The following is a 16,255-nucleotide window of genomic DNA, read 5'->3' on the forward strand; positions in this document are numbered from 1 at the left end:
AGGTCTGGGGGGATGGTGAAGACTCGGCAGGGCTGGGTGCTGCTGTCTCCTCTGGAGCTGCTGGCTGTGGAGGTGGTGGGCGGAGCTGTGTCGGCGTCGGCTGTGGGCGGAGCTGTGTTCGGCCCTTCAAGCAAGATAACTGTCTGAAGGTGATTTTTTAATCATGTTACCCTTCCTGTCAAACTGAATCATAGCCTTCAAGTTTAACTGCAATGTGCAATGAAACTGCAATTTGCATGTGAAAATATGCCACTTCTGTCTTTTTTAAATTAGAATTTGTTTAGTTCATTTACTCGAAGTAACAGCTCTCTTTGTTTAATTGTGGCCAGGTGTTCTTTAGAAATACAAGGAGCGCAGACCATTGCCTATTTCAGTGACTGTGTATTTCAGCAAGTCTAAACTCCAATTGAATCCCAGGGCTAGATTGTGGAACCTAACTGTGATTCTTTGTTCATTGCAGTTACATCATTAAGTAAACTTAAATCACTGTAACTCGCCTGTTGGGCCTGTGGTTAAAAACACCATCCAGTGCCCTACCAAGCCACACAAACCAGACAGTCAAAGCTTGCATTCCCACATAGAAGTTGGCTGATTCCAACTGGCTTGGAAGATCAATTGACAACAGTGCCCTAACGGCTGGCAACAACAGTTAAAAACAGGATGAAAAGAGGCAACTTGTACTGGAATGGTAGGCAAGTTAGTGGATAATTAACCATTGTGCTTTAAGGTCGATTTGAATCTCTTCCCATTAGAGAAAGACAATTGGGTATATAGCTTGAAGTGCACCAGTCTACATCAAAGATGGGGCAACACAAGGACGAACACCTTTATGAACTGCTACAACAGAAATGCTGAATGAATATTTTCTTCTGCTTCTACAGGCCACAGGAGCAAGTTGAATAACCTTAAAAAGACACATGTTCAAGAGCAAACTGCATTGCAAGAGTTAACGGGGAGGCCTTAGCAAACCACATGGCTGCTGGACGAATAAACCAAAGACCCAGGAAATGTTTTGAGTATCTATGTTTGAATGCCACCGTGGGACATTTTGGAATTTGAATTAATAACAAACAAATCAAACAAATTAAAAGTCAAATGAAATTATTCTCAATTGTCATAAAGAAACTCCATTGGGTTCACTAACATCCATCTGGAAATCTGATGTTCTCATCCAATCTGGCCTATTTGTGACTCCAGATCGACAGCAATGTGATTGATTCTTAACTGCCCTCTGTAATGGCCTACCACACTACTCAAGTTGTATCAAATTACTAAAAACCTTCAAAGGAACAAAATCAGATGGAATAGTCAGCATTGACCTCGGTAGCAGAAGAGAAAGCAATAAACACAGCCCTGCTAACGCCTGCAAGGATCCCCTTATTAACATCCGGGTCTAGTGTCAAGAAAGGGACATCTGTCTCACAGACTAGTCAAGCAATAGTTTGACATCACAAAATCATATCTTACAGATAATGTCCCAGACACCATCAGCAGGACAGACCCAGCAGAGGTGATGACACAGCAGTATAGTGTCAAAGGGAGTCACCTTGGGAGTACTCAACATTGACTCTGGTTCCCATGAAGTCAAACGGCATCAGATCAAACATTGACAAGGAAACCTCTTGTTGATTTCCATGTGCCCCAACAACCCCAAAAACACCCCATCAACTCCAAGCTAATGAATCAGAACTGTTCCATATTGAGCACAACTTGGAGTAAGAACTGAGGTTGGCAAAGGGTGCAGAATTATTCTGAGTGGGAGACTTCATAGCCTACCACCAAGAGCGACTCGTCAGCACTCCTACTGAGCTGGTCAATTCCTAAAGGACACAACTGCTAGGTTGGGTCTATCATAGCTGGTGAGGAAATCAAAAAGGAAAACCAAATTTACTTACCAATCTACCCTTCACAGAGGCTTCTGTCCATTACAGTAGCAGTAGGAGTTACCAGCACAGTCCTAACAGAGACAAAATCCTGTCTTCACATTGTATTGTGGGTCACTATGCCTGTGCTAAACAGAATTGATTTTGTAAACATCTAACAACACCCAGCATGGGTTCATGAAGGGTAGGTCATGTTTAATGAATTTCGTGGAATTCTTTGAGGACATTACTTGCATGGTGGACAATGGGGAACCTGTGGATGTGGTGTATCTGGATTTCCAGAAGGCATTTGACAAGGTGCCACACCAAAGGCTGCTACATAAGATAAAGTTGCACGATATTACAGGTAATGTATTGGCATGGATAGAGGATTGGTTGACCAGTAGAAAGCAAAGAGTAGGGGTAAATGGGTGTTTTTTTGGTTGGCGGTCAGTGGCTAGTGGTGTGCCTCAGAGATCAGTGTTGGGACCGCAATTGTTTACAATTTACATAGATGATTTAGAGTTGGGGACTAAGTGTGGTGTGTCAAAATTTGCAGATGCCACTAAGGTGAGTGGTAGAGCAAAGTGTGCAGAAGACACTGAAAGTCTGCAGAGGGATATAGATAGTCTAAGTGAGTGGGCAAAGGTCTGGCAAATGGAGTACAATGTTGATAAGTGTGAGGTCATCCATTTTGGTAGGAATAACAGCAAAATGGACTATGTTTTAAATGGTAAAAAACTGCAGCAGGCTGCTGTGCAGAGGGACTTGGGTGTCCTTGTGCATGAATCACTGAAGGTGGAGCAGGTAATTAAAAAGGCAAATGGAATTTTGTCTGTCATTGCTAGAGGGATGGAGTTTAAAAACAGGGAGGCTATGCTGCAGCTGTATAGGGTCCTGGTGAGGCCACACCTGGAGTACTGTGTGCAGTTTTGGTCTCCTTAATTGAGAAAAAGATATACTAGCACTGGAGGGGGTGCAGAGGAGATTCACTCGGTTGATTCCAGAGTTGAGAGGGTTGGATTATGAGGACAGACTGAGTAGGCTGGGATTATACTCATTGGAATTCAGAAGAATGAGGGGAGATCTTATAGAAACATTTAAGATTATGAAGGGAATAGATAAAGTGGAGGCAGGGAGGTTGTTTCCGCTAGCAGGTGAAACTAGGACTAGAGGGCATCACCTCAAAATAAAGGGAAGCAGATGTAGGACTGAGGTCAGGAGGAACTTCTTCACCCAAAGGGTTGTGAATCTGTGGAATTCCCTGCCCAGTGAAACGGTTGAAGCTACCTCACTGAATGTTTTTAAGGCAAGGCTAGATAAATTTTTGAATAGTCAAGGAATTAAGGGTTATGGTGAGTGGGCGGGTAAGTGGAGCTGAGTCTCAAAGATCAGCCATGATCTTATTAAATGGCGGGGCAGGCTCGAGGGGCCAGATGGCCTACTCCTGCTCCTAGTTCTTATGTTCTTATGTTCTTAACTCAAGACTGGGCATCCATTAGGTGCTGTGGGGCATCAGCAACAAAATTGTACTTAAACACAATCTGCAACTTCATGGCCTGGCTATCCCCCAATCTACAAATACCATCAAACTCAGGGATTCACCCTGTTTCATTGAAGAGTTCAGGAGAGTGTACCAGGAACAACACCAGCCATCCCTAAAAATGAGGTGTCAACCGAGGAAAGCTACAAAACTTATATAACAAACAGTGTAAGCAGCAAGTGATAGGCAGCGTTAAATAGTTGCACAGCCAACAGAAGAGATCTAAGCTCTACAGTTCTGCCATATCCCAATGTGAATGATGGTGAACAACTTAACAACTCATTGGAGAAGTATGTTCCCCAAATATATCCAGCCTCAATGATGGGGAAACCCAGCACATTTGTGCAAAATGTGAGGCTGAAGCATTTGCAACAATCTCCAGCCAGAGGTGTCAACTGGGTGTCCAATACTGCCTCATCAAGAGGTCCCCAGATTCACAAATGCCAGTCTTCAGACAATTTGATTCATTCCACATGATACAAAGACACAGCTGAAGGCATTGGATACTGTGAAGCCTATGGGCTCTGACAATATTCTGGCCTCTCAACTGAAGAAATAAGCTCCAGAACAATCTCCAGAACATGCTGCATCCTAGCCGCGCCAATCCAGAATAGCTATAAAAGTTACATCAACCCATTGGCCTATTGTGCTCTATGTGCTAAAAGCAGGATAAATGCAATTTCAACAACCACTTTACTATCAATCTACTCTCAATCATCAGCAAAATGTTGGATGGTTTCCTCAATAGTGCTATCAAGCAGCACTTGCTCAGCAATAACCTGCTCACTGACTCTCAGTTTGGGTTCCCTCAGGGCCACTCAGCTCTTGACCTCATTATGGCCTTGGTTCAAGCATGGATAAAAGAACCAAATTCAAAAGGTGAGGTGAGAGGAACAGGCCTTGATATAAAGGTTGCATTTGACTGAGTGTGACATCAAGGACCTCTAGCAAACCTGGAGTCAATAAGAATCAGGGAACAAACTCTTTTGCTGGTTGGAGTCATACTGGGCACAAATGAAGATGGTTGTGGCGATTGCAGATTGATCAACTCAATTCTGGGACATTTTTATGGGAGTCCCTCAGGGTAATTTCCGGGGTCCAATCATCTTAAATGCTTCATCAGTGACCTTTCTTCATAATAAGCTCAGAGGTGGAGATGTTCACTGACGATCGCAAAATGTTCGTGACTCCTTAGACAGTGAAGCAGTCCATGTCCAAATGCATCACCACCTGGACCAAATCCAAGATCGGCCTGACAAATGGGATGTAATATTTAGGCAACACAAGTGTCAGGTAATGGCCGTATTCAATAAGAGAGGATCTAACCATTGCCCCTTGACAATCAATGGCATTTCCATCACTGAATCACTCTCAACATCTTGGGGGTTACCATTGACCAGAAGCTGAAATACTATGACTACAACAGCACATCAGAGGCTAGCAACCTAGAGGAAGTAACGCACCTCCTGACTCCCCTGTCCACCATCTATGAGGTACAAGTCAAGAGTGCGATACAATTCTCTCCATTTATTTGGATCAGTGCAGCTCCAACAACACACAAGAAGCTTGACACCATTCAAAACAAAGCAGTCACTTGATTGGCACCAAATTCATAAAAATTACTCCCTCCACTACCAATGCTCAGTAGCAGCAGTGTGAACTATCTGCAAGATGCACTCCAGAAATTTCTCAGAAGGCATCTTCCAAACCCACAAACACTTCCGTCTAGAGGGACAACAGCAGCAGATACAGGGGAACACCATCACCTGCAAGTTCTTCTCCAAGCCACTCACCATCTTGGAAATAGATCATTATTCCTTTAGTGTCGTTGAGTCAAAGTCCTTGATTTCCCTCCCTAAGGACATTGTGGGTCAACCTAAAGCATGTGTTCTGCAACAGTTCAAGAAGGTAGCCCATCACAACTTCACAAAGGCAATAAATGCAGACCTTGAAGTGAAACCCTCATCCCATGAATGTTTCAATAAAAAATAGAGAATGCACTACCACCATATGGCATGCATCTCAGAACACTGCAGGAGAGAGGTGTTCGTAATGGTAAGTTTCCAAGAAAATATTGGAATCTTTGTTTCCAGAGTAGATTGTCAGTTCTAATGGCAACCTGCCCAGCAGGAAGAAAATTGAAGTGTTTCAGGAGGCAACTGAGGGATATTTTGCATCTCTAATGACTATTTGCTGATAATAATTGGAACATACACAACTGACAGATTTCCAGATGCTAATGGCATCAGGGATATGGGGTAGCATGGAAAAGTGCCCTTCCGGTAGATGATCAGTCATCATCTAATTGAATGGCTGAGCAGGTTTGATGGGCTGAATGGCCTCTACCTGTTCCTAACATACGGAACGTAGCAGCTTAGAAGAACTGAGTGCACAGCAGGAAGTCAATGAGGCCCGTAACTGACAAGCATTCAGTGCTGGAATGGGGAAAAGTGGCAGCTTGAGGTGAGCCATAGGCAGAAGCTTGTGATAACAGGAATGGGTAATTGAGGATGAGGTTAATTATTTGGATCCTGGTGAGAAAATTGCTGATGGTTCCTATAACAGATTTTCTCAACTCAGTTGGGCTAAGGGCTTTCTCTGAGTCAGTTCCATGTTCTTCAGAAGTATCTGCACCAAGTCACCATGGCACAATCTTTTAGTAGCCAATGTGAAGGCTTCACAATCACACACAATCACAATCTCCATTCATCATCCTGAATCATCCGAGATTCCAGAATGTTGAACTGTAAGGCCCATTACTCATGTAAACACATCCGTGATCCTGAAATCATCCCTCTCTCTATGCATTAATCTGAAGCAGCAAGATTACACTACATGAGTCCCATATCTTCAAACTTACAAACTTGCAATCTGCATTGCTACAGCTGAGATTGCTCATGAAAGTACAAATTCGCAAAGCCGTGTCTTAAGCCAGAACATTGTGAACTCTTAGAAATAGTACATATGATTCTAAATTGGCTCCCAACTCTTCAATCTTATCCATCAGCCACTTTAATACAACTGGGCACTGTACTTTTTTGAGAGTCAAACCGGATATTCATTGCAAGCTATTCTTGCATAGTTAATTAAGAGGCACTTGGGCCTAATTTTAATTCTATACAAGTGGTTAGGCATAAAAAAGGGTTACAAAATTATCAGCAGAGACAGGTGATGAAGAGATAGTTAAAATGTTAAGGGGTAGAATTTGATTTGAGTAGAAAGTATGGAACTTGCTGAATTAACAGGGCACTGGGAAATGGAAGCAAGTTCAATGAAAGATTGATCAAGACACTGTAATAAAAAAAGCATTTCCTTGTTTGCAACAAACATAGCAGACATGTAAATTGTAAATGGTGTTTGAAAGTTGCTGTTGATTTAGGGCATTGAATGATTTAAACATGGGAATAACATGGGAAGTTATAGAAACAATTAATTCAATTTTGCTTGACATGTCGTCTAGCATTCTGCCATAACCAACGTCATCAGGCGTTCTTGGCAATGTGCAAAATATTTTTAACAGCTGGAGCATCAGCCAACATCAATCTGGAAGATTCAAATCTGTAAAGACAGTGATTTTGATAAGGGAATTGTGAAGTGCCAAATCTTCTATAACATAGTGTTGCTCCATTTCATTTTTGAAGGATTTTACCTCATCATCTTGGTTTATTTCCAAGACACATCTGAGTGTTGATTAAAAAGGAAACAATATCTTACTGGTTTCTTCATAAAAATGCTTCTAAAGACGTGGGGAACATCCTAGTACCATCTTAATCCCATCAGTGTGGTTTCAGACAACATCACCTCAAGTTCGCACAGGAGTACAAACATCTCTAGGCTGCAGCGTAACACATACCGTTTAAAATGTGACTTATTTCTTCAATCAGCATAGGGCAATTCCAATTATCGAATATAAGACACCCAAGTAAAATAACACTGACTTTCTGGGGTGTTTTAAAACACTTAGGAAAATCTTAATCATAAACAAAAACTGCATTAATCAGACTAACTCTATGAATAAGTTCAGCTTTTTAAAAATATTTTGTACATGTCAACATTTTGTAACTTTACAGCTCCACCAGGCTCTTCATCCAGTTTTCTCCCACAAATGAAACAAAAAACAGTGTAAAAATGATTTCTCAAAATTCTATCCAAAGAAAGTTCTGATGGATGGTTTATTAACATTTCATCTTATATCATTTTTATATATTGAAATTTAGCATGTCTTATTAGTTTTGGAAAGTCTCAGATACAGTGGTTTAAGGTTACAAGGTTGAAGTTCTGATGTACTATTGTACTATTCAACCCCTGGCAGCAACAAGGCGTTACAAGCTAGCAGTTACACCACAGAAAACTAATACTGGTGGAAGCTGTGATAGCACTCTTGCGGGCAGCATTATTTTGAAGCACTTTTATTGGTTTTGAATGCTGTTGAGTGGACGGTCTGAAATAAGAGAAGGGAGAGACCCCACATTTGTAAACAACTTTGAAAATAAAAGCAATGCAACACTGCTCATAAAAGCACTATGTAGCTGTATGCAGAAATATAATTGAACAGATTCACTTGTCTGCCTATTCAGGTTTATGATAACGAGATCTTGTGTATTTTTCAAAGTAGGAAAGGGACTGTCCCTGAATCGTAGCCAACTATGTTACCTCAGACAACATCTCAAGAAAACAGATTCAATGATCATTCATGCTACATTGTTTGTAAAACCGTGCTTCACACAAGAAGGCTGCATAATCCATTAATGTAGTGACAGTGATTGCATTTCAAATTAATTGATTTGTGAAGCACTTTTAGCCATCCTGAGATATTTCAATATTTCTTTCATATTAATTAGAGGACCTCATGGCAATTTAAGCTAGAATCCAACTGTTTGGCTGCCTCTGCCATATTCCCTCTTCAATTTGCTAAGCTCCCCAAGATTCCCACCTACTTTAGAACTTTCTTTACTTTTTTTATCTTCCACATCATGCCCTCTCTCTGAGTTTAGGTTCCTCACAATGCTCGTGCATTTAGCCTCTTCAATGGTCTCATCATGTCTCAAAAGTGCTTCACAATCAATTGAGTATTTTTTGACTTGAATGAGCCAATGCAACTGGAAGTTCATGCTAGATGAGTGCCAGAATCAAACCTTGAACATTGTTTGTGTTTTCAGGTTCTTGCATTCCTTTAGAATAGTTGTGAAGGGTATTTTTACTGACCATGGACCAATCCCCAAAAGGATTTTACCTCACAAGGCTAATTTTCAAAATTGATTTGGTAAATAAATTAATGCTCTTTTAATCTACATAAGGTATTGCTGAAGATTAATAAATGGTTATATTTTAATGCGACCATTTCCACTGTGAACAACTTTTCTAATCCATCATATCTACACAGCTCTCACACAGACACAAATGTCCTCAAAATATCTTAAATAATTACTGTCTGAAATTAGGTCTTCCAAATATGTGATAAATATTCTGAATGAATTGAAAGACCTCCACAATTTTTTATTTAATAGTGTAACTGTGACCTTCACCCTTGTGGTACAGAATTTTAAAGTTCGCCTATTCCCCCACACTGGAAGTGGGTTTGCATACTGTTGGGCACATGAGCTGCTAGAGGCATCATGCCACCTCTCAGCCACCTCCACCAATTTTATGTGGGGCGGGGTCATTTTATTTGAGTGATCTTCCAAACCCATGAAGCAATCAACGCCCCATTCTGCCCTGACCATAAATTGTCAGGCAGTGAGCAGAAACCGGCAATGGTTCAGAAACCTGACAAGCTACTCTGCTCGAGCTTCAAGGATAAAAGAGGGAAGCGTGAGTCCACTGTTTTGATTAAAGCCCCTACTCCCCCAAAGCTTCAGGCAACCTCACAGTTCCCATACCCCTGTCTATCCAAGCTCCCAATCTCCCTCAGCCCTCTTTGCTGTGAACTGGGAAAGTACACCCATTTCCACATTCAGTCATGACATCTGCTCATTGGACGTCAAATCCAGTCCAACAGGTTTGACACTAAATTGTAAATTGTAAAAAATACAGAGTGCAAATATCCATTTCCCTTTTTAATAGCACTCTCCAATGTCTCTGAATCTTAACTTTCAACAGAGGTTATTAAATTGAGATTTCAAACTGGAAGCTTGTTCTGGAGTCAACTGTTGTGTCTTTCTTGCTGCCTTCCTGAACATTACAGAGTCCAGTCAACGACTTTTCGTAATCTATATGGCTCCTCTCATCACTTTAAGTACAAGTAGCCATCAAGGAAGCCTACTGTTTGATAATCTAATTGTTTTGAAATAGGAATTTTTAAAATTCCTTCACATTAATACATAGATTGTTCAGTCTCGATGGCTAGTACTAAGTAATTTATCAGATCATATTTTCAAATGTCCTAATGGAGACTGAGCCAAAGCTGTCTAATTCCCCAAAGTATTTTACTAAATTCCTAAGCTTTGCTTTCCATCCTAATCACAGCATAGACCTCTATTGTTCTACATTATTAAAGTCTGCATTGATGGCTGGATGGCTCTTCAACTGAAAAAAATGACCTGAACTCTCACAAGTTGAAAGGCAAAGTTCCTTAAAAACACCAGGGCCGGCTCTTAGATTCCTCGATCTCAGCAGAGAGCCATGTTCATACAGGGCATGGATCAGAGAATCAGGAATATCATGGTGTTCCCTATCTACATTTTGTTATCTCTTTAAGCATGGCTTCTTACTTAAGTGCAACATTACAGAATAAAACCTTTGAAGTGATTTTAAAACCTGAGTTAAACACATAATTACCATTGTTTTTATATTACGTCTGCAGGCTGGTGCATGAGTCATTAATACACACAAGTACACCCATATGACCGTAAGACATAGGTGCAAAATTAGGCCATTCAGCCCATTGGGTCTGTTCTGCTATTTGATCATGGCTGAAATGTTTCTCAACCCCATTCTCCAAGCTGAATATTTGCCAGTAAGCTTTTAGGTGTTCTTGGTTACACTTGGTAAGCATCCATTGATAATGATATCAGCCTTGAATATAATGTGGCTTACTCCCAGGGAGATGAACCTGCCTTGCATCAAAGGTCAATAGGCTGTAGGTTTGTGCCTGTAAATACCACACGATGTTGAGTTGTTAGCTTCAGGTATGTTGTAGCTCCCGTTAGAAGGTTAAGTGATGACTTGATTGAAGGTTCCAAGTTATTATAAGGAACTGATACAATAAATACAATGAAATCATTTCCACTGTTTGCAGAGGAGGGAGCTGAACTTTCCCGTGGAGATGGTCCTAGGGAAAGGAGTCAGGTCTGTGTCCATGGGCCACCCTTTCAACCCTAAGAGATATGATATGGTCCACAACTTACAGACAGGCTTTCGGAGTGAAGTTAGGAAACAATTCTTAAATGAAAAGGGTGATACCTTCTTCTGCAAATAGTTTTTCATTCTAGATTAATAGTTGCTTTTTAAATGTGACTGAACATTCTTGTTCATATTAGGAGATATGGGAGAAAACTGGGCAAATGAAGTTAGGTCACAGATTAGTCATGATGTCACTGAATGGACTTAAAAGGACAGTTTGCCTAGTCCTGTTCCTGTGTTCCTATGAGCAAAGGCAGATGGTAGGACTCAACCCAAATGACTCTTATTCATGTAAACTGCACAAGAGACTAAAACAGACCACTGGTAACAAGTCACTTTTCTATCCAGCAGGGTAAGACGCATTAATAGTGCAAGGCAACGTAAAGAGGAGAAGAAAAGATTGGAGCTAAGGGGGTGTGGATGGTGAAATCAAAAGATCTGAGACAACAGAACCCAGACACAAATAATGCTCATTCTCTTGACTAACTGGATCAATATCTTAATGAATTCTTTTTGTTGTTATCAAGTTTTGTATCTTGTTCTATAATAGACTTTGAGACACTTTACAATGTCAAATGTGCTTTGTAAATGATAGAAACTTCGGAAAGACGTGATTACAGCAGGGTCTTTAAAGCTGTTCGACTATAATCCTCACAACCTGCAATATTATTGGGAAATATTTGACATATGGAGCAAACATTTTAATATTTCAGTTAGAATTTTTCAACAAGCAAAGCTGGTGTATACCTCTGAACAGGTTCCGTGGTATTTGACACGTATGACCACAGCCATTGGAACAGCATTTCTTCAGTCCTGAGCACTCATTATCTACCTCACAGCTTTCAACACAGGCAGCAGCAAAGCCACTGGCCTTCTCTGGAGCTGGACAGTCACCTTGTTTCACAGACTGGATTGATTTGAGAAACTCACAGCTGGTCAGGCACTCATAGTGTTTCTTTGGAAAGAGAGACTGGAAATTAAATACAAAGAAAGATGCATTTAATGAAAATACTTCATTTTGTTGCTTATCAAATTATTCCGTAGAGGCTGGTATTCATCACCTGGTCACCCTTTATTTACACATGAACAGTCCTTGACTTTAGTGCCACCTCATTCAGAGTCAGTACCAGAGTGTCAGTGTCCCTGACACCCCCTTTTTATGTGTCAGCCAAAACTTCCTGATTGGACCAGAATAACAGGCCCCATCAGTGAACTCATATTCTATGAGGTCCAGCTGGCTGTCCTTGTTACAATCAGTACAGCTTACATGTTGAAACTCCTGCAAAACCAATCATTCATGTGGTAAACTGCAAGACAGGAGAAATTCTATAATTAATGCACTTGTAGCTACATGTAAAAAAAAAGGTCCCAAGGGACGAAACCTATTGTCCTGTTTTTCCATTTTGGATTGTGATTTCATATCCCTCTTGGTTTTACCACTGGTGTTTAAATTCAGTAACCTACATATTGAACCAACAATTTGATTTATCTTCAAAGTCAATAATAGCCAAAGTAAATTCCCAAGGATGGACCTTACCTCACACTTGCTTTGGCAGAGAACCTCCTGTAAGTCCCAAGACTCTTTACAGGGCTGCAGGCACTGTAAAGTAGAACAAAGTGCCTATTAGTGTCAAAAGCAAGATCAAAGGGGCAAGATGCATTATAGTCCACGTCTACCCCTGCCAGCAGTTCACTGTCATACACTAATACCCTCTTTTATCTAAGTGACAGGAATGATGTCTTTAAAAATTGGCAACACTATTTGAACAGTTGTCAAATCTATTCTGAAGCAGGAGAGATAGTGTAATGTTTTCTTTGGCATAGGCATTTCAGTGAAAGAATTATGATGCTTTCAACTTAATTAAAATAAACTCGAATAAAATTTACAGTCTTTAAACAAAATGTAACTGTTACACAAATAGATATTTACATTTTTGCACGCTAGATCAGATTGCTGGATATTTCTATGGCCACCCAAAGGGCTATGGCTTTTTAATGTAATGCTTACTCTAACAAAAAGCACAAGGTAAACAGCTATTATATCTGTATCCAGCCTGAATGAGCTTCATTCATAGTAAACAATCATAGAGCTACCCTACTACCAACACGTTTAGGGAAATAAGGAACCTTACTGACTTCAACAAAATCATCTGGAATGATATCACTTAAGGACCAAAGTTAGAAACTGGTAGCTGTTGTTGACAAAGATAAAGCCAATAACTGCTGCTTTATTTATAATACAATATTAACTGTCAAGGACTTTATGTCAAGTGAGTTTAATGTTCTGTATCTGAACTCCATTCATTGTGGTGTTTGGAGGCCAACTACAGGGATGAAATGATTGAAACAACTGTTGATCTGACCCAAGATTTAACATCCCCAACAGTTCACACGAAACTAAAAAAAGGTCTCTTTACATTCAACTATCTTTATCTGAAGACTAAACTGTTTATTTTTGAAATGTTGCAGCAAATTCTGTATGATGACTGGCCAAAAATAAGTATTTTGGCTAAAATCTTGTCAATCCACACATAAGCCCAAACATTTTCAGAAGAAAACAAATCTCAGTTGATTCAATAATTATCAAGGCCATTCCATTAATCGTCTGAGATATATTCAGTGACTGCTCTTCAAACTGAAATAAAGACTAGAAGCTTAATATTACTATAGCATTTGAACATGTTTCTGGAGCTTAGAAATCATTCTTGGTGGTAGGTCAGATTTTTAAGTGGATACAGAAAAGCAGACAGGTGGATGGAAGAAAACCCACTTTTGCCTCCAAGTAGTTTAGAGAACAAGGGAAGTAAGGTTTTGGGAAATTACCTTTTATGTGGGAAGTAAGGCTTCAGTCTTTCTACAGGGAAGCATTTTGCCATTTGCTCGCTGATGTTTCAACCACAATTTTACTTACATTCCTTCTGACTTTCATTTCCACTGAACTAGAGTTGTAAAATCTATGTCCATCTTTTTAAAACAATATCTCTGTGTCCTCTCATTGATGATCATTTAAATCTTTCCATCAGATTGTAGATCCATGAACCCAACCACCCTGCTATCCTATTCATTCTTTTGCCTTCTCCTCCAGTTCCATCTTCCAAATGAACCAAAATGCTTCCAACCTCAGATCTGGTGAAGGTGACACCCCCAGTTTGTCTGAACCCATCTTTCCTTTGTATATTCACTGAATGACTTACATGTTCTGTTCTTATTTGAGGAGGCAATTATGGATTTATTTAGTTTTGAAATTTAAAAGGAATTAGAGATGCACTAATGGTTTGTCCCACATTATAATTTAGGCTAGGAATTTAATAGTGTGTTGAATGAATGCTTCCCAAATACATTGATTGTAAATGCATTATTATACTTTTGTGCAGAAAAACAATGCAGTGCTCGAGTAAAGAAATGGGCTGGGCACACAATGCCATGACTTCATAAACCATGGAAAATGTGTCTGAACAGCAACACATATCTTACATATTAGAAATACATTTTATTTATAGCATAGAAACAAACCACTCGCCCTAACCACTCAATGTCTGTCTCCCGCCCTTCTTCACCTAGTTCATCAACATAACATTCTATTCCTTTCTCACTCATGTCTGTTTCCACGTTCTCCTTTAAATGTGTCAATACCAATCGCCTCAATTATTCCTTGAAGCAAGTTCCATAATCCCGCCAGTCTCTGGATAAAGAACTTCCTCCTGAATGCCTGTTGGATTTATGAATCACTATCTTATATTTATGACAAATGTAAAACACTATGGATGTTGAAAATATGAAATAAGGACAGAAAACTCTGGAAATACTGAGCAGCTCGGCCAGAAAGAGAAACAGGGTTGACATTTCAGGGTTCTAAAGAAAAGTCATATCGGACTCGAAGCGTTAACTCTATTTGTCTTTTCACAGATTGCCAGGCCTGCTGATTCTCGAGCACTTTCTGCTTTTATTAATGTTTCAGGTCTGTGAGCTTTAAAGCGGCAAAATGTTACTATCCATAATAAGTGAAATTAACCTGAAGGAACTGCATCAGTCAGCTCAAACTTTCACTGTGGCCACATGCTAATTTCACCATCTAACTGCTCCCATCACATCAGTTTTATTCAATGGTGGATTCCCAACTGTGTATCCACCTCCTCTGAGGTGCAGGCACAGAATGGAAAACATGCCTGAGGAGAAATAAGGATTGCAGGCTTAAAAAGTCCCTGAATCACCTATGAAATCACTTCATGCTCCACTAAACCATGGGTTTTCCATTTGACTAGATTCCAAGTAACCCAGAAAAGGAATAGATCACTTCAGGATCTCAAGAGAACTCCATTTTTTGGGGGCATTCCCAATGCACTTTGCTTTTTAATTTCAGGCTAAGGCACAAGAATTACTAATAAGAATGGGACAGACTGGATTTCTCCACAGCGAACTGACAAGGACTCAATAGGCAGAATGGCTTCCTCTGTTCAATAATGAGCCTATGCTGGTGCTCAGCCAGGACCTGATTTGATTTTGATTTGATTTGATTTGATTGTCACATGTACTCAAGTACAACAGTACAGGGGTACAGTGAAAAGTGTATAATGTCGGCTCACAAGGCGCCATCTCAGGTACAAATACACAAGTTCAGAATCTTAAGAACAAGGTAGAAAGAAAGAACAAAGTTAAAAGTTAAACATCGCAGTAATTAAAGTATAGCATAAAACATATGAAATAAGGTTAAAAGTTACACGTTGTAGATCTTCTTAGTTTTAAGTAGAAAATATAGTTTAATGCAATTTTTTAATGAGGCTGTAGCTTGTCATTTATCTTTCTACCCCATTTATCATGAGAAATTTGTGCTGCTTTTGAAAGGTGGGCATATCAGTGATTAGCTTGGAGAAATCATCCACTATTCCACTATTCTTTACTGGAAACCACTTTTCCAATGAAGACTGATAGCCACCTGATGGATTCCCTTCTGACTGGTTACCTAATATTTACTGCTGCTGCAGTGCTCCAGCGAAGCCCAACGCAAGCTGGAAGAACAACACCTCATTTTCTGCTTGGGGACCCTACAGCACTCCGGACTCAATATCGAGTTCAATAATTTTAGGGCCTAAGCTCTCCCATGTCCCAGCCCCCTACCCCACACACCAGGCCTTATTACCACATAGCCTGCCATTACACACCCCCTGTTGTTAGTCACTAATAGTCCCCATTAACAACTATTCACCCTCCCAGCCTGATCATTATCAACTCCTCGGTCTATCCAACTGTCTTTCTCTCTCTTTATGCCCTTTCCTATCGTTTACTCCATACCCCACCCACCTCCCTATTTTCTACATATGAACTGACATTTTCTCAGCCACCATCAGTTCTGAGGAAGGGTCACTGGACCCGAAACGTTAACTCTGTTTTCTCCTTCGCAGATGCTGCCAGACCTGCTGAGCTTAGAACATAGAACATAGAACATAGAACATAGAACATTACAGCGCAGTACAGGCCCTTCGACCCTCAATGTTGCGCCGACCTGTGAAAC

At 40.3% G+C, this 16,255-nt stretch overlaps 1 protein-coding gene across 1 annotated transcript in view; it reads right to left on the reverse strand.

Annotated features, from left to right (window-relative positions):
* LOC109913292 (anosmin-1) overlaps positions 1-16,255 on the reverse strand; it is a 215,278-nt gene that overhangs the window by 56,994 nt on the left and 142,029 nt on the right. The window contains exons 3-4 of the mRNA XM_048598054.1: positions 12,284-12,346; positions 11,494-11,716 (exon numbers count right to left, since the gene is read on the reverse strand). Of these exons, the coding sequence (XP_048454011.1) occupies positions 11,494-11,716; positions 12,284-12,346 (286 nt within the window). The remainder of the gene's footprint in view (positions 1-11,493; positions 11,717-12,283; positions 12,347-16,255) is intronic.

Source organism: Rhincodon typus, chromosome 6 (genome assembly GCF_021869965.1).
Source record: "Rhincodon typus isolate 14 chromosome 6, sRhiTyp1.1, whole genome shotgun sequence".
Lineage (NCBI taxonomy): Eukaryota > Metazoa > Chordata > Chondrichthyes > Orectolobiformes > Rhincodontidae > Rhincodon > Rhincodon typus.